We start from the raw sequence: 18,896 nt of genomic DNA, 5'->3' as shown, positions 1-18,896 counted from the left end.
GGTGACGTTTCAAACGCGTCGAAAGCAGCGAGGAGTTGTAGTCCACAAAGTGCTCTCACACAAAGTCTAACCGTATCAAACTTCTACCCGCTAAATTGTAGCATTCTTCACACGAAAAATGATATAAAAAATTCACAGACAACATATGTTCACATTCATGGCACAATTCAAACGGGACCAGAAAATAATTATTTTCTCCCATTCACTTGCATTGACGATTTTTCAACCTAGAGGTCCAGCAGGGTTAGCGGAAGGGGCGGGACTTACCAGCTCTATAGCAGAAAAAATATAGCTATCATTAAACACCATAAAAGCCATTTCAATTTAATTATTGATATGTTCTGACTGTTGTCTCACCCTAAGAAGATTTAAAACTGCATCATCACTCTGAAAATGAATAAAATAATGACCACAACCAATATATCAGCGGCCTAATAATCTTTTATTCTGTCATCTGTTATTTGACTATGTGTCACCATGATACACAATGATGATCATTGATACAAATGGATGATCCATTTTGATACACAACATACATTTATTCATTATTATTAAGAAGTAATAAAGATTCATAAACTTGTTCTTAATGGTGATTTAATTACTTCCGACTACTTGATCAAACATTTTATAGATGAACTAGTGAATACAGATTTCTAAATCTTTCCAAAATAGTCTTGAGTAGATACAGTGATAAAAACAGAAATATTTTAAATGAAATGTTGACTTTAAATCTTTCTAAAACATGCTTAACTGGATAAATTCAATGTTATCTGCTCTGTTTTCTCCTGTTATCCTCTTGCAGCTCTGACATCATTGACCAGAAGAACAACAGCAAGCGCAGAAGCCACGCCCATCAGCGCAGTGACGACCAATCGCAGCACAGCTTCAACTGAATCACAACTGGGGGCGTGGCCTTCTGGGGAAACTAATGAGCAATGATAAAAAAGAATTGAGATTTTCAACAGGCTGATTTTTATTCTCTGTCAGGAACTCAGATATCCTCAAAAGATATCTGCAAAAACCCTGTTGTTTAGAATGACATGAGTAAGTTAGTTTCATTTTTAGATTATTATTTCTTTAATGCATTCCTGGGACTAAATCAGCAAAAAAGCTCATATGACCATTGATGTACCTGCACATGTCTGACAGAGTTCAGTGATGTTAACATGTTCACATTTTGGCAATCCTGACGACGATGATGATGATGATGATGATGATGATGATGATGATGATGATGATGATGATGATGATGCGTCTCTGCTGGTGAAAGGATGAGGCGTAGGAGCAGCTAAAACATGAGAAAAATAAAAATATCAGTCACAGTCATTCAAAGCGGACAGTCCTGATGTTCTTGAGGAGACAGTGTCTAAAAGTTAAAGTGGATTGTGGGATTTCACAATGGGACACAGTGTGTGTGTGCAAAGCATAGACTGTAAAAAATAGGTGCAAAGACATTTATTCACACACACATTATTATAATAAGTGTCAGATGAAGACCCTTGCTCCAACACAGCTCAGCAGAGCAGGTTAAGATTCTGGAAAGAGACTTTTCATATTTTTTAAATATTTGGATAAACCTGCTATTTTAAGACCAGCTACCTAACACTGTGCAGGACAATTAGCACTATCCTCCAGACAATAGTACAAATGTTAGAGAGATACATTTACTATTATAATATACAATTATTGATTCTTTGATATTTTTGAAGAAAAACAAAGAAAATCTAAGAATCTTGGCACATGTTGCATCATGGGATTGTAGTTCATTCCTTCAAAAATGTATTACATCATGCATTTAGTTGCTGCATACAATTATGACACAAAATAGAATAGCAATATCACATAAATTAATAATAAAAAAATGAAAAGAGTGTAATTAACAAAGAAATGTAAAATGGATGTTATTAAAGAATAAAATGAAGTATATCGTTGTGGCCACTAGATGGCGCAATACACCAGATTAATCTAATAAACCTTTTCTGGTCCAGTTCAGAGAGAGCATTGGTAAGCAAAGCTTTGTTTCTCCAACACTTACATTACATTTATGCTTTTAGCAGATGTTTTTTATCCAAAGCGGATTACAAAAGAGGAACAAATGCATTCATCAACAATCGTTGCAGTTCACAATGCCCAGTTTATTAGACAAGTATAAAGAAGAAGAGAAGTTTGAGCAAGCCTGTGTCCTATGTGCTCTTTCTTTGAGATATTCTCTCCAGATTAGTTATAGTTTTATAGTTTTATTGCAGGGTGTTTGATCTCATGTTCTGTCTTAGCAGAAAATACAATACATACTCCTCATATTTTGATTATCAAACCTGAAGTGTCATTAAAAGCAAATATTGTGCAAACATCCCCTCCAGACATCACTTTTAACCATAACTGTATCAATCCCTGAGCAAATATGGAAGCATATGGGTAGCAATATTCAATTTGAAATGTAATATGCAAAATGACAATGCAATATGTAAAATGGCAATGCATTTCTGTAATTAAATTTTAATTTTCCCATCATTTGTGCAACGTTTGGTGCAAAATGAAAATGAAAATTCAATTATAAAATTTACATTTGCCATTTCATACACTAGTTTTAATATGTAAATTGAATACATATTTTAACGCTTTATAAGTTGCAAAATTAAAATTAAAATGTATTACAGAAATCATTAGATATGTTTAACATGTTCAAGCAAAAACTGTAGCAAAGTTGTAATTTAAATGTTATTTTTTCTTAATTGCATTTACACTCACAGTTAAGACACTTGCGATTGCATTTCCATTAAGTGTCCCGCAATGAATGTAGCAAAATTCAATGTGCAATTTGAAAATGCATTCTGAGACGATCACGTGCCCGCCCTGTCAATCACTGCGTGAAGTTGGCCCCGCCCCCAACGCAAAATAGGCTCAATCGTTTTACTTCGTTTGTGCTGTAATTTTTGTTTGTTTGTGCTGCTTCTGTTTTTTAGATAGTAAAATAATATTTATAGGTAATTCTGTCACCCAGGCCTCCACATGCTCCAAATAAAATAGATCTTGTTCGGTTTGTGCCGGTTTTGTTTGTGCAGCTGCTTCAGTTTTTGAAATATTAGACCGAATTATACGATGACGTCACCTGCTCAACGTTCACCCAAAATTCTCATATGTTTGTGCTAATTTGCGCTGATAAACGTTTATTTTGTGCTGCTTCGGTTTCTTAAATATTAAAATAATATTTATTGGTCATTCTGAGGTCACTCAGCCCCCCGACCTGCTCCACATTCACCCAAAATAGTCTCGTTTGTTTGTGCGATCGTTTGAGCAGGTTAAAGTTTCGTGTGCTACTTCGTTTTTTTAAATATTAGACACTGAATTATAGACGATGACGTCGACAGCCCTCGACCTGCTCCACATTCACCCAAAAAAGGCTAGGTCGATGAATTTGACCCGTCAGATTCCGTGACCCTGTGTAATAATATTTTTTACAGTCTATGATTAATACCTTCAATATGCTTTATAAAATAGAAAGGGGATTCGCATGTCTGCCTCATATTTTATGATTATACAGCTGCAAACAGAGATGGTCACACACATCACATTCGATCGTCACTTTATTGAACATTACAGTCAGTTATTAAAAGAGCGGTCACGTTTTTCGCTGTTAATACCGAATACCAACGGAGCTTTGTCATATGTGATCACAGAGTAATAGGCCTATGCATTTGTAAGGGAAAACTATAGGATCTCCAACATTATTGGCTATTAAAGTTAATAGTAATAAGAATAAAGATAAGCATGTATCAGACAATGAGAATATTTTATACAAAACAAAACCATAAACACAGTCCAGCACCAGACCACATCAGCTCAGCATAATGTTGACGCCTGATAAGGCAGAACATTCTCCCAGACGGTCCAACATCGTACTGGTTCTATCACCTGCAGACGCGTAATAATCTTCGGAAACACTACCATTTCTCTGTTCACACTCCACTTCATCTGCTAGTGAATGTAACTCGTATCAGCTCTGCCGCCGCCCTGTTTCCTTCCAATACCTCAAAATACGCACCATAGCGTATGTATACCTGTTGCCGTGCAACGCAGTTGATTGACAGGGCGGGGCGGACACGTGATCGTCTCAGAATGCATTTTCAAATTGCACATTGAATTTTGCTACATTCATTGCGGGACACTTAATGGAAATGCAATCACAAGTGTCTTAACTGTGAGTGCAAATGCAATTAAGAAAAAATAACATTTAAATTACAATTTTGCTACAGGTTTTGCTTGAACATGTTAAACATATCTAATCATTTCTGTAATACATTTTAATTTTAATTTTGCAACTTATAAAGCGTTAAAATATGTATTCAATTTGCATATTAAAACTAGTGTATGAAATGGCAAATGTAAATTATATAATTGAATTTTCATTTTCATTTTGCACCAAGCGATGCACAAATGTATTGAAAAATTAAAATTTAAATACAGAAATGCATTGCCATTTTACATATTGCATTGTCATTTTGAATATTACATTTCAAATTGAAATTTGCTACCCATATGCTTCCATATGAGCAGGGCTCAAAGAATCGTCCATATCAACAGAGGCTCACGGTTTAGCTGGTTAGCATAGCCTTAAAAAAGACTGTAATTATAAACCTTTGCGGGCAAAAAGCATCTCTTTCCATTAATGACTTATAAAAGTGGTAAAGTTTCTTGGAGGGTTTTAATAGTGTCAGATAATCATGTGTTTTTCACAGTCTGCTGAAGGAAGTTTTAGTATAGAGCATCAGTCACATGGCATGATGATGGTGGTTAGTTTGTGTCATGATACCATAGACAGTAAAAGAAATGGACACAGCGACCCCATTGGAACTCAATTGAGACAAGTGAAGCCCATTTTTAGCGATTTCTAAGCACTTCCTTTCCTGACGCGCAGACTCAAACCGAGCAAAGCTTTACACGGACCACGTGAGCAACCCGTCTGTCTTCTAGTAGCTGTGCCAAGAGAAATCTGAATCATTCCCTTCCGAATCTTGCAGAGACGGAGAGCGTGAGTAGGAGCTGTCCATAAGCTTGGAGCAGGAGCAACTTTTGTTAGGTATTCTGATTAATTATATTGTCATTTTTCCTCCACGTCCCTCCGATTGCCTGCGAGCTTCTCCTCCCGTCCATACGGTAATCTCTCTACTGTGCGACAGAGAGTCGCGTGGTTATGACGCAATCGTTAGCCTACTTTTACAAAAACTGCTTCTACGGGGCCATAACATAAGCTACAAGGTAATGGAGCATTTTATACATTGTCGTGTTTCTTTAGAAATAAATAATGGACAAATGGAGTCTTTAAACGCCTCAGATGTAAAGTTATTCGCTGTCAAAGTGACGCCAAAATGAATGGGAGTCAAAGGGATGCTAACTGCAGGTGAAGTTCTGCTACAAGATGGCGACACGCGGCCGACTTCAACTTCCGGTCGACTTACTTCCCCCCTGCATGATACACGCTAGCGGTTGCAACAAAGCTTGTTACTCTTATGCTAATAGAAAAGGTTATTAATTAAACCATCACTTGTGCATACATAAATTCTTACAATGATTCACTTGTTATTGTCATTGACAGACCAACATATATGTTTTTCAACTTCTTAGAAATAACTTCTAACAGTCGCTAGAGCTGGAAATAACTTCTACTGAAACTTGCTTATCTGCAAGCTCACAGCATTAATATGCAAATCATGGAAATGCATATGCAGCTGAACATCAATCTTTTCTTTTCACGTACATATAATATACTGTATGATATACAGTATATCAATATTTCACATTCCCAGATATCACAGAGTGTTTTTTTGTCAGACATTAGCATTCACTGTAAAAAAAAAAAAAAAAAAAAAAAAACCACACTTTATTTTTCTCATTATGAACATTGAACAAAGAGGCTGAAAACTGTTTGTTCGAAGATTCATTCTCTCTAAACCCACTCTGCTCTGATTGGTCAGATGGCTCAGTCTGTTGTGATTGGTCTACTCTGCTCTGATTGGTCAGATGGCCCAGTCTCTTGTGATTGGTCTACTCTGCTCTGATTGGTCAGATGGCTCAGTCTGTTGTGATTGGTCTACTCTGCTCTGATTGGTCAGATGGCTCAGTCTGTTGTGATTGGTCTACTCTGCTCTGATTGGTCAGATGGCCCAGTCTGTTGTGATTGGTCTACTCTGCTTAAAGGAGACATATCATGCTTTTAAATCGTGCCTTTTTACATATAAATCATACATTTGTAGTCTATATAAAGCGGAACTGCAATGCTTGGGTCTGAATTCCTCATTATTATAGCTCCACAGGCCCCTTTTCTACACCTTTTCTGATGTGCGTCTGAGAGCAACTCGTTTTGGTGCGGTCTCTTTAAATACAATTGAGACACTTCATACCCCGCCCCCTCTCCAGTTTGCAGCGGTGACACTCGGTTCAACTCCACCCCGTTCGGCCATTTTTGTAGTTTGATAGCAGAGATATGATTATCTAGCGGCACAGAAACTTTTTATTCACACGTTATTAACAAAATGTCAACAACGGAAGACTTGTCCAGCCAGCCTTACATGTTCGAGCCAGAGCCGGAGCCGGAGCGAGATGAAAATGAAGATGATGAATCTGCAGAACAACGTCTTCATATGGATGTATCGCAATGATGTGTTACTGTATTTACACATGAAACTTTGGTCTTCTGACCTTTTACCACCGTGTCGATTTATTATGATTAATATGTGCGAGGGAGAGAGAGCAAGACAGCGTCTAGTTTGGAGACGGTGATGTCTTGTTTACACTTTCGCCTGGCTCCGAAGAGAGAGAGAGAGCGCGCGCGCGACCCGGTCTCTCTCTCTGCTCGTTCTTTCAGTTAAACATGCGCCCTGTCACAAGCGCGGCAGTTTATCTACATTAGACGGTGTAATGAAGCGTGTGGGTTACTACATCCAACAACCGAACATTTTGAGTTACCCTCTCGTAACTTCTGCATCCTTTAGCTTGGACTACAAAATTGCAGCGAGAAATAAAAATGGCGGATTGCTCGAAGTGTTGGGCCGGAAGTCAATGTCCTTATTTGGCAGTTCCACTGCAAATACTGTGACGTAATAGTTCAAAAAACGTCATAGAGAACAGAAAAATCGGAACAGGTTGAAAAATATGACCAAAACAGAATATAAAGATATCAACGAAGCACCTGAAGAGAATAATTTCAACTTTTCTGTACTTCTAAACACTCCAAATATATAACAAAATGCATTTAAGGGCTAAAAAAGTGGATTTAGTATGATATGTCCCCTTTAAGTTTTAAATTAAATTTATTTACTAAATTAAAGTTGAAACTCCAATCTCCTCCAAAAAATCCTCAAAAAAGTATTTTGGTGCCTCAGTGACTACTTCGCTAAGAGAAGCTGTCAATCACAGCTGTCATTCAGGCCGTCACACCCCCGTTTTAAATCAACATCAAATAACTAACTAAAACCAAACTTATTTAAAAGATGAACATTTGAACTTACATCAGTGTGATAAAATGAGTTTTTTTCGTGTCTGTGTAAACTACAAAAAAATTAAATTTGTGAAAACGGTGACATCATGTGCATGTGTATTATGTGTCCAGTCTTTAGAAGGTTTAGTTTTTCTTTACAAACATTGCCAACTACTGGCCTGGCAGCAGAATACATTGCTGTATACATTTTTGACAATGGTGTCATCTATACGTGAAAAACGTGAAGAAAAAACTATTCCGATTTTATCACATTGTTGATGTGTAACGTATCCTCAGTGTGCAGAAATAAAAAGCTTTTGTGTGGAGATACAGTAGTTCATCATATTTGCGCCTGGCCATTGCTTGCATGACATTCATTTCTGAGTGAGCTTTATGAGTTTAAAACACTATGACAGTATGACAGGTGTGAAAGGGACAAATTATCAACACTACAAAAGTTAGAGGCTTTTCTCATGGTCAGTTTTCACTGTTTTTAGAAGCCTATATGGATTCATATTTAAAATGGAAATACAATGTCATAGAGAAATTTCAAAGATCACAAAAAATTAATTATTTTTATTTTTATTTTGTATTAAGAAGAATTGTAACAATAAAATGCCACTTCTGTAATATATAATAGAGTGAGCTGTAATTCTCTACTCACCATAGACAGTAACAGTGAATGTGGTCTTGCTTCCTCTGATGGTCACTTCATAAAGTCCAGAGTCTGTGATTCTGGTGTTCATGATGGTCAGAGATCCAGTTTGATTATCCAGCTTCAGTCTGTCTCTGAATCTCCCATCAGTGCCGTTAGATATGAAGATCTCATCAAGCTCTCTATTGATTTGAGCTATTAGAGGCCCGTTAGTTCCAAACCTCCAGTCAATCACATCATCATCCTTTAGTTCAGTATCAGAGTTTAGAGTGACTGAATCTCCCTCCATCACTGACACTGACTTCACTGCATCTGTGTCAGCACACACTCCTGAAGAACACACAGAAACAGTCTCTCAGTCACACATTCAACTTTAAGTTGTTTTAAAGGCACACTATGCAAGATTTGTACCTTAATATAACAGCTTCGAATCATTTCGATGGTAAACAAACTCGTAGTAGAGCGAATTATCCCGATAGCAAAGCGGGGGGACGCCGCTGGCAAAACCAGCAATGCAGGTTTGAGAGGTGGCACCCCGCCAAATCTCGGGAGAATCACGACTTGCTTTATGGCACGACGTCACATACATCAACATATGAAGCAGCCTCTATGGAAGACACTAGCACGCATTTCAGACGTGAATCATGGCAGAGTCGACGAAGAAAACGAAGAAAGCGCGGTCGGAAGAGTGCAGAGACGGCTCTGCGTGAGTGGTATTTACGACAGTTAAAAACAAGTACTCCACAGCAACTCTAGGGGTCGCTGTTTGAGAAAAACTGAAACTGCATAGTGTGCCTTTAATGAAGCTTTAACTGAAATTATTATTATTTTTTTTAATTATTAAAAAATGTGAGAAGGTATAAAGATAGAAATGAAAAAAGATGGAAACAGTGGAGAACAGTTATCTGAACCTCTTCTTATATTTTACATTGTATTATTTTAGTGTTAAGAGTTAAACAAGTAAATTCAACAGTGAGGTGGAACTGAAGTTCATCAGAGCTCCACATAAACAATATGCAACTGTAAAAAATTATAAACTTGTCTAACTTACCAACCAGACAGCAACAGCACAGACAGCAAAAAGCAAATGTGTGAAACATTTTCAACAGTTCAGTGGTCTGAAATAGTTCCAGTCAGTCTAAACCTGTGAGTGTCTGCAGTGAAGATGTGTAGAGAACAAGTGTTGACAATCTTAACTATTCGCTAACTTCCTCCAGACTGAATTAGGCCACGCCCCTGCCTCCAAACACACGCCCTCTCTCCGAAACCCCGCCCCCAAATGTTGTGTTGTGTATGTCTGTACATCATTAGGTGATGTTGGTTTTGTCAGATCTTTTAAAGATTAATCTCAGCAGTTGCTTCACTAAGAAAGTTTCATCTACAAGCATTTATGACTGTGAAATAACTAAGATTAATACTAAAATAAAATATTCATATTCATGCTAAGAATAGTTTAAAATCAACTAATTGACTTATTTCATATTGTAGCTTTTTATAAATTTAACAAATGTTTCCATTTGTCACACTTATGACTTTCTGAATTGTTTTCATTAATTATTAATTATTAATTATTATTAATTATTTTCTGAAATATACAAGGTCTAAGATCCCAAGCTAATTGGACACTAATCACCATTATGGTGACTTCAAAACAAATACAGTGGTAAACAATTATATTTCTTACATATAGACACACACTAAAAAAAAAAACCCATGCCAGCACAGGGTGCCAAACGTTTACCATTAATGAAAAAAAAAAAAAAACATCAGCCGAAGTAACATGTTTAGACTGAAACAGTAAAAAAGGAATATTGACTATCTATACAACAGTGCAATTAGATGTGTAATTAATCAGATAATATGAAGTATTTCAATAACACATTGTGCACACACAGTCATCGAGGATCAGCGGATGAATTCATGGTTCATCTTGGAACTGGTTTAGAACTGGTTTAGAAAGTCCTTATGGAGAAAATGAATGGAGAAAATTGCTCTGTCACTGTTTCACTCTTTTCCCTCAATGAACGTTTGTGTGATATGACCATTCTTTACACTGTCTGTGTGCAAATAAACTGTTTAAATGCTATTAATGGTCATTATTTGAGCAAATTATACCCTATCATACCCCCAGAACACTTGTGATATAAAGCATGTGTCACATGGGATTATTCTGTGATACTTGTGCATCTTTAAAAAAAAAAAGCTTGATACTGATCACTATTCACTGCCATCATAGACGAGTGATGTTAAAAAATGTATAAATTACTCCTTTTTTTTTACGAAAGACAAAGCTGTGTGCGTGCGGCGCAGTCTCTTTTTTTCTTTCTATCCCTTTTCCGCAGAGTGGTGCGTGTGCCGGCTCGCGGTGTGAAGCGCGTGTCCGCGCTATTCTCCGACACTCTTATCACTGCTGATAGACGGCCTTTTGGACAGTCGGGCTGTAACGGGTTCGGGCTTTTAAAAAGCTGTCAATCAAAATGTACTTGTCGGGCTCGGGCCAAACTCTGTCGGGCTCGGGCCTTTTCGGGCCGAACTTTTAAGGCCCGATTACAGCTCTACTGTGGTGTGCACAGTTTGTTTAAAGAAGAAAGAGTTCATCTGGTTAACATAACATTACAAATTAACCTTTTGTCTTTAATGGCTCTTGGAGCCCGAGCCCCAGCCGTTGAATAGTTAGACTGATTGGATTAGCCTCTATGCGTTTGAATAGTTATGATGATTGGATTAGGATTGGTAACACTCTGGAGTCTAGGGCGGGTTCCTAAACCTGTATACTTCATTTACATGCTTTGTTCAACCTCAATGTAAATCCCTCCCCCTTGGAATGTATATAAACTACAATGTATACTGTTTGAGTTAGACTGTTGGACAACCTGCAGCTACGCACAGAGAGTTCTCAATAAAAGAATAACTTCTGTTTGAACGCGATCCCAACGTCTCCTGGTCTCTGCTTTGACGAAGGAAAAGTTTTCTCCACCCCGTAGACACAGTTTTTGTAAAAATAGGCTAACGATTGCGTCGAAGGAGTTTCTCCTGCTCCTAGCTCACTGACAGCCCTACTCACACTCTCCGTCTCTGCAAGTTTCGGAAGGGAATGATTCAGATTTCTCTTGGCACAGCTACTAGAAGACAGACGGGTTGCTCACGTCACATCTACGTCGTCAAGCTCAGTTTGAGTCTGCGCAGTACGCTCAGCCATCAGGAAGTGAGTGCTTCTAATTGACTTCACTTTTCTCCGTTGTAATAGCAAATTTCAATTTTCAATGAGAAACATAGCATCAACAGGCGTAAGAAGCATTAAGAGGCAAAATTGTAATAATGAGAAAAGGGTTTATTCTTCTGAGGATTCTTTTGACAATTGCAGCCACCCAATTGTGAAACAGAAATGCCTCCTGGACTCAATAAACATAGACATTTTATACAGGTTTCTGACATTCTTGACTCCTCCTTTCCCAGTTTCTGTAAATTTCCTTAAAGACATCTTATATCTCAAGTTAGTATGGACTGGTTTCTACCCCCCCTGGGCAGGTCATGCTGTTCTTTGTCCCTGAGAAGCCAAAAGGCCTTCATTTACAGTCTAAATGACCTCCTGCTTCCCTCAGGAGGGGGCCTGGGACCCTACTATACGACACCCTGTATTCTTTGACTAAAACTCTTTCTCGTGCCCCAGGTGTCTGTTTGTTCTTTCATGTTCTTTCATGTTCTTTCATGTGTTAGAAACCCCAAACACATGACTAAATGAAATTAACAATTTGGAAAACAAAATACATATAAGAAATAATGAATTTCCATCACACCATTGAAGTCTATGGGGTCGCTGTGTCCATTTCTTTTACTGTCTATGGTGAGCACGCGATAGTTTTCTCGTACTCACGCAAAAGTTTCTCGTGAGCACGTATATTTTTTATTTTTGCCAAGGTCCCTTCAGGGATTTTGTAAGTATGCAAGTATTTAAGTATGCCATTTAAAGGTAAAAAAAAAAAAAAAGTACCGGAATTCATATACATGCTATGAAAATCTGAAAATATTAACTATAATACTAATTTATTTAAAAACATAATCAAAATAAAATATTTTTGTATATTGAATCTTCTCTACTTATTAAATAAGTAAGCCATTAAATATTTCAGGTTTTCATTTTAACACCGGAAATTATATGTGTTATATGTGTTCTTTTTTTTTTAACAATAAATAAAAATAAATAACACAAATGACTTAAAAGTAACAAAACCAAAGACATTACTTTCTTTCTGCAATAATAATAATAAATAGCAAAATATAGTAATATAATGGCATTTTAGGCTCTTATGTTTCAAGAAACACGCCAAGTGTGGTAGAGCAACAGGATTTGTTTTCTTTGCCCATCATAATTTATGATCAAAACCTTTTCTAATTTTGACAAAAGACATATTGTAATGTCTGTATATATCCTTTACAGGCATCTATTAATACTTTAAAGACAAAGACTCGTGAGTTCTCTCTGTGTTCAGTTTATTAGCTTCACAGCATGAACAACAACTTCAAAAACATCCGGTCTATCTCTTCTTCGGCTCCTCATGCCCCGGGCTAGAACAACGACACCTCGGTCACTACCTGTCATTACACATATTGTCAGAAAGGTCTGAGTCTCAAGGTTCCATATTTTGTGACAGAAATGTATTAATTTGTTATAGCAGAATGCATACAATTCAATGGAATTTATGTCACCCGGATGGCTATTTTTGGTAAACAAAATCTCATGGGAACTTCAATTTGTGATATCAACTTCAAATTTTTAACACAACTTGGTTAGATATATGGCTTTGATTTTATAGTAATTTTATAGTAAAAAATATTTTGTAAAATATATATTTTATATAAAAGAAATATTAAGTACAGTTTATGTCACAATAACGAGTTCCAGATCCAAATGCAAGTAGCTCAAGTTTATTAGACAAAGTACTCCGATCAGACAAGATGCAGGAGACTGATGAAACTTGACAGACGATACCATAATAGGAATACTCAGGGTGCAATGCAGGAACTCAAAATGGAATCACAGACAAGGAAGAAACTCAAGCTGTGTCCCAATGTGAAGACTGCATCCTTCGAAGGCTGCGGACTTCAAACGATGCAGCCTATGCGTCCTCCGAACGACACACCATGCAGCCTTCGTAGGATTTCCTAATTGCGCAGCCAGGTGTTCCCGATTACCGCTCCAGGCGCCAAGCAACGGTGCGAGAGTAGCCTATGCTGCCATCCTGACAATTCATTTGATAAAATTAAGTAAACAGCTATGGAGCCAGAATTGTCATTTTTTATATTTTACTGGAGGACATGGTATTAAGGATGTTTCAGGTCATGTACTTTCGGCTTAGCCGAAGATTCAAATGTTCATTTAGGCTATATCTTACCTTGATGCGATTTTGTAGGCTAGTGTATTCTTTTTTTATTATGCACATAAATGGACCTTGGTAAATATATTTACACAGGTTTTCAACCCTATTTGAATATAAAAACCCAGTTGAATAAAGTCCAGTGCGAATGTAACTCCCGCTCGTGATCGGCAGCTGTCAGTCACTACTGTTGCTAGGCGACAAGAACAATCCTCCGTAGGCTAGACCGGTCCGGTAGGCTACTCGAAGTGATTTTCCCACACAGGACTACAAAATTATGTTATTTTACAATATGATGCATTGTTTTACAATAAACTACACAAAAGTACATAAATGTATCAACCTTAAAAATATTCCGAAGTAAAATGCAACATATGCAGTAATGTAAAAGCAGAACCATCATAAAAACCCTGACAAGTTTTTTTCCCCTCCAGAATTCCTTTACTTTTACTCTTGATACCTTAAGTACATTAGAGTATGCAAGATAATTTTGCTTAACTAGGGTTAGAAATATATGACTAGTAGTTTTTCGCCAAAGCGGTATTAGTGGTTATTAAAAGTACTTCAGTGTAATAAAGTATCTCAATATTTATTCCATGAGTCAGCCCTGCAAACCTGTTGGTAGACAACTTAGTGGATAGTGAAAATATGCAGTCAAACACTGGAGAGCATCCCAGATGATGTCCCACCAGCAGGAGGCCTTACCAGGGCCTTTATTGTGGAGCCCATCCCGGTCCAGCAGCACACCAGTGTCTCCAACTCAGCTGAATAAGTCTACATCATTTTTCTTATTTTATGTACTGTACAATTTAAATGTTTATGTTGATTTTGAGATGTTTAACGTTTGTTGTAAATAGTTGGGGGAAAAACGTTATAGAAGAATTTGTTTCATGTAGAAATTATGACTGTCATTACAAAAATAAACAATGTCCAGAGCAATGAATCCTCTTTTATTTACACATTTAAAGTTGCATAATTTTTTTCCTTTTAAAAAAATATAAGTGAAAAAAGTTAAAGAATATAATATATATACATATTTTTCAATCATTCTTTCAAGAAGAGAAAACAGCCTGTCCATTCTCTCTTGTGCTCTCCTCGCCTCTGCAGTCCCATGTCTTCTCTCAAGTCCAAAAACTCGTCCTCTCTGTCTCGCCTTCTTCGTGGTGCTGGTGCTGCTACCCCTGGCTCCTCTTCTTGGTCACACACTGCTGAACTCAGCCCTGGTGTGTCCTCAGGGATTGAGGCAATGAGGGTGCAATGCCTCTGTCCCAACATCTCATCCATGAGGACAAACCAGGGCCAAGTTTCAGCCGAGGGTTTCCCACTCACACCATCACCTGTCCCAGGACACGTGCAATCCTAAGGCAGAGCAAATTAACCATGGCTTGTTAACAACAACAGCACAATACATTTCAGCAAAGATGTGATCTCAACTTTCTTACTTTGTATTTTTAAAATCATTCATATTCAGAAATCATATTCATGAATACTCAAATTTGGTTAAAACCTTTGTAGACATGGCTTGCATGACAGCACTACAAAAACACATACAAGTGAAACCCCATTGCCTCATCTATGGTACTGCTTTTCCTATTGTTGTGGGCTTTATAGGGTGAGTGATATTTCTTATTTACACAAGTTTGACAGACTAGTGCAAATATTACAATAAAATGTCATTTAATTTATTTAGTTTTTTTTTTTTTTTAATTGCAGTTTAATAAATTGAGCTGTCTGCTCCTTGCTCCCTGAAACAATTATTAAACTATTAGCACAAGTTTTGCCTCAGACCACCTGACAAATGAAGCCACGCAATGGTGATGGAGTTAAGGTGAAGTTTATAAGAAAGAAAAACTTGTGGCTTTTAACTCAGGTTTCACTAGCTAAGTTATTTGAGTAAATGAAAACATAATACTTACATTTAAATGTGAATTTGCCGTCCACCAGCGAACTCTCGGCCGTCTTTTTTTTATTTTATTTTTTTATAAAAATGTTGTCGTCACCGCCGCGCGATGAATTATGGGGTAGGATAGTCCGCAAAGTGTCCATTTATGCATCCTTCCTTTCACGGGGAAACGAAGGGTGCATTTGGCGTCGCTTTAGCCTTCGTCGCGCCGCGATGACGCAACCGGCCTTCGAATACGGACTTCGGAGGATGCAGAATTGAATTGGGACAGCCTTCATAGCGCCGCGGTGACGCAATCGGCCTTCAAATGCGACCTCCGAAGTGTGCAGCCTTTGAATTGGGACATCCTTCGTCGCTCCGCTGTGACGTTTCGACGCGCCGCTGTGACGCAATCGGCCTTCAAATACGGACTTCGGAGGATGCAGACTTCACATTGGGACACAGCTTCAGGGTGCACTACAAGAGACTGGTCGATGTAAATTCCCAGACCGAACCAGCCCCACACAGGACTCAGAGGAGAATGCGGGGATCAAACACAGCAAGCAGTTCTGACGAGGTAACTGGCAACGAGAACAAGACATGAGTAACGAACCGACACCCAGCTTAACTCACTCCAGCTAGATATAGGCAGTTAATGGCGCTAATGACAGTATTTATATTGTTGTTATTTCTTGAAAACAGCACACGTCCAAATGATCTGACGGCGCGGGCGGGTATAGATATATAAATAGATGTCGCCTTGGCTACGGTTTCGTTCCAATGAACTGCAGTAGCGAAGGTGACATCTAGTGTATACATCTATACCCGCCAGCGGGCAGGTATAGATATATACACTAGATGTCGCTTGGCTACGGTTTCGTTCCAATGAACTGCAGTAGCCAAGGCGACATCTATGTATATATCTATACCCGCCCGCGCCGTCAGATCATTTGGACGTGTGCTGTTTTCAAGAGACAACGATATAAATACTGTTCGTTTTCTCACACAAACCGCTCGTTTCGTGTCTTAGGCCATCAATGTGTACTTATGATGGGGAATTGTTTCATTTGGACGATGGCCCAGCAAACACATTTACGTTGTGGCAACGTCTCTGGCACGTTAACATTTCTGCTATGGCAACGTCGCTGTATACGTGCTCGCAACATTGTAACAACGTAGAATTGTAAGACGTGACAGGGCTGTAGCAACGTTGTTGCGCGACATTCAGCAACTGAGAGACGACGTTCTGACAATATTTTTATATGTTGTATTTTGTTAGATAATTATATACTTTTTATCATTTATTGTTTATCTATATTATTTAATGGGGCTATCAACACCTGCAAGTGTAGCCTACACTTTAAAGAGTAAAAATGACAGAAGGTTTCGTTAATTCAACTTTATTAAAATTGCATATAATCAAATTGCACTTCCAAAAGTCATACATTTGTGATATATAAAAAAAAAAAAAAAATCAACGAATACACATTTATTTTAAGTATAATAAATAAAACATGAAAAACAAAGGCAGATCAGAACATTTAATGAACAAAACCGGGTCTGTATGGCAGACAGTAGCCGAGCAGGTGTCACCGGGGAAACATATCCACAAATCCAGAGGAGCAAAGAAACGAATGAGACTAAATAGCGGAAAAATCTAACGAAAGACTAAACAGTGCGAGCGGAGCGATGCTTCATTAATCACATTAGAAATTAAAGCTGTAGGTTGTGTTTGATAGCTGAGGTAACTGTTAGGCTAAACGCAATAGGCTACTCACGTATCCTTGCTCGATGATGAATGAGAACACATGAGCCCAACAACAGGTGGTTGGAATTTAAAAGGCTGATTTTCCCGCTTCAGGGCAGTGACTAGTGATGTTACGTCTGACACCGACGCTCCGAAGCTTGCTTCAAACTCGAACGGTCCTTGCAATGAACCACTGCTTCGGAGCTTGTATCATTACGTCACTAGTCACGTGAAAATGACTTCTGAAGCAAACACACTAGGCTTGTTCGACTTGAACCGGCGCTGCACAGAACGATCGGTGAATGACATCAAAGTACCGCGAGAGCGAATAGAAAGTAGACGGCTCCTATATGCTTTTGAATTGCTCTCGCGGTACTTTGATGTCATAAACCGATCGGTCTGTGCAGCGCCGGTTCAAGTCGAACAAGCCTATTGGTTCACTCCTGTAGTAAACCACCTGACTGCTTTGACAGCCCAATCCAGTGTTGACAGGTTTGAAACCTGGCGGCTGTATTTCTTATAAAAGTGAAGGTAAAAAAAAACTATAGAAACCATTACAGAAATTCTATTGGATTTAATGGTTTTCATGGGAATTTTATTGGTTGTAATGGGAATTATAGTGGTCTCTGTGGGTCTACTGATATGTGTAATTGGGTTGTATTGGTGGGGGCATTAAATCCTAATGGAATATGTCCCTAACACACTACAAAAAAGAATAATGTAGTGGTTTAAATGGTAAAAGCCAATGGTTCCTATTTTAATATAAACCATTAGAATTTCTGTGATGGTTTCCAACTTTTTTTTAAGCTGGTCTGATCTTCTGTCCTTGTCTAAAGAAATAATTACACACACACATCATGTTTTATTATCAAGGTGAACACATGAAATTCATCAGTATCTGTAAAATTCACCTACATAACTGAGTTTCACAGCACTAACACTGTTTCAGCTTTGATCGCCTCGGTAAAAACACGTAATAAACGGGGCGTTACTTGCATTTTATGGTTGTCAGCTTTGTTGCATTACATTTACTTCACCAGGAGATGGTGCTGCAATTTCTATCTGAATGAAGCTTCGAGTAATGAACCATTTTCGACACAATTGTATCAGAAAGCAATAATGCTTCGAAACGCTTAATTTGGCCATCACTAGCAGTGACGAGTACATTATGTAGTCCAGTGGTTGTCAAGACACCCTAGGCACAACCTTAAGCAATGGCCCTGAACGATGGTTTAATGTCAACATTGTGACAACGCTGTAACAACTTCACCACACAACGTAGTTATAGCAACCTTTTGGCCATGTTGTTAAAACGTTGTTAGAAGGTTGGCTACGTTGTGCCAACGTTCTGTGTTTGCTGGGGGGGAATTGTTTTAATTTGGACTCTGTGCTTGTGTTTTGAGCCAGTGACCATAGACCTGCATTATATGACTGACAGACAAGAACGGTTTGACCTAAAAATATCAAAATTGAAACTACTGTGGAAACAAAGACACCTACATCTTGGATGCCCTTGAGGTAAGCTAAAACATATCAAAAATTAATTTCAAAGTGAACTATCCCTTTAAATTGTCTATTTTGCATCTTATTCAATCCAGGCAATTGTTTGATGAAAAAATTATTAAAATTAAGATACAATTTATATAACACGAAATTCACTTTAAAGAAAGGTTTTCTACAAAACAAAACTTAATGAAGTGGTCAAAATTATGTCTGACTCGCTCCATGTCTCTCTACTCGTGCTGTTCACTTTTCATAATCAA

The 18,896-nt window shown here is 38.0% G+C and overlaps 1 protein-coding gene and 1 long non-coding RNA gene across 2 annotated transcripts; both read right to left on the bottom strand.

Annotated features, from left to right (window-relative positions):
- Nucleotides 1-423: 423 nt before the first annotated feature.
- LOC311294936 (uncharacterized protein) lies at nt 424-9,349 on the bottom strand. Its single transcript, XM_084416046.1, has 4 exons — nt 9,181-9,349; nt 8,139-8,459; nt 1,133-1,288; nt 424-925 (listed from the first exon to the last, which is right to left on the bottom strand). The coding sequence occupies exons 1-4, from the start codon at nt 9,227-9,229 to the stop codon at nt 789-791; spliced, it is 663 nt and encodes a 220-aa protein (XP_084272172.1). The 5' UTR covers nt 9,230-9,349; the 3' UTR covers nt 424-788.
- A 5,084-nt stretch (nt 9,350-14,433) lies between these two features.
- LOC311296079 lies at nt 14,434-15,854 on the bottom strand. The gene is made up of 2 exons (XR_014628485.1): nt 15,421-15,854; nt 14,434-14,863 (listed from the first exon to the last, which is right to left on the bottom strand). It is a non-coding gene; the product is annotated as an uncharacterized lncRNA (long non-coding RNA).
- Between the last annotated feature and the right edge of the window lie 3,042 nt (nt 15,855-18,896).

Source organism: Rutilus rutilus (assembly GCF_951802725.1).
Source record: "Rutilus rutilus genome assembly, chromosome: 8".
NCBI lineage: Eukaryota > Metazoa > Chordata > Actinopteri > Cypriniformes > Leuciscidae > Rutilus > Rutilus rutilus.
The sequence above is the reverse complement of the archived record's forward strand: the minus strand, read 5'-3'. Positions and strand labels throughout refer to the sequence as shown.

Bases quoted from the DNA above. Each gene is read 5' to 3' on its own strand.
- LOC311294936 (XM_084416046.1), bottom strand. From the start codon at position 9,229: ATGTTTCACACATTTGCTTTTTGCTGTCTGTGCTGTTGCTGTCTGGTT. The intron at 8,460-9,180 runs GTAAGTTAGACA...TGTGTTCTTCAG, and splicing joins GTGCTGTTGCTGTCTGGTTG to GAGTGTGTGCTGACACAGAT. The intron at 926-1,132 runs GTACATCAATGG...ATTGCTCATTAG, and splicing joins ACTCTGTCAGACATGTGCAG to TTTCCCCAGAAGGCCACGCC.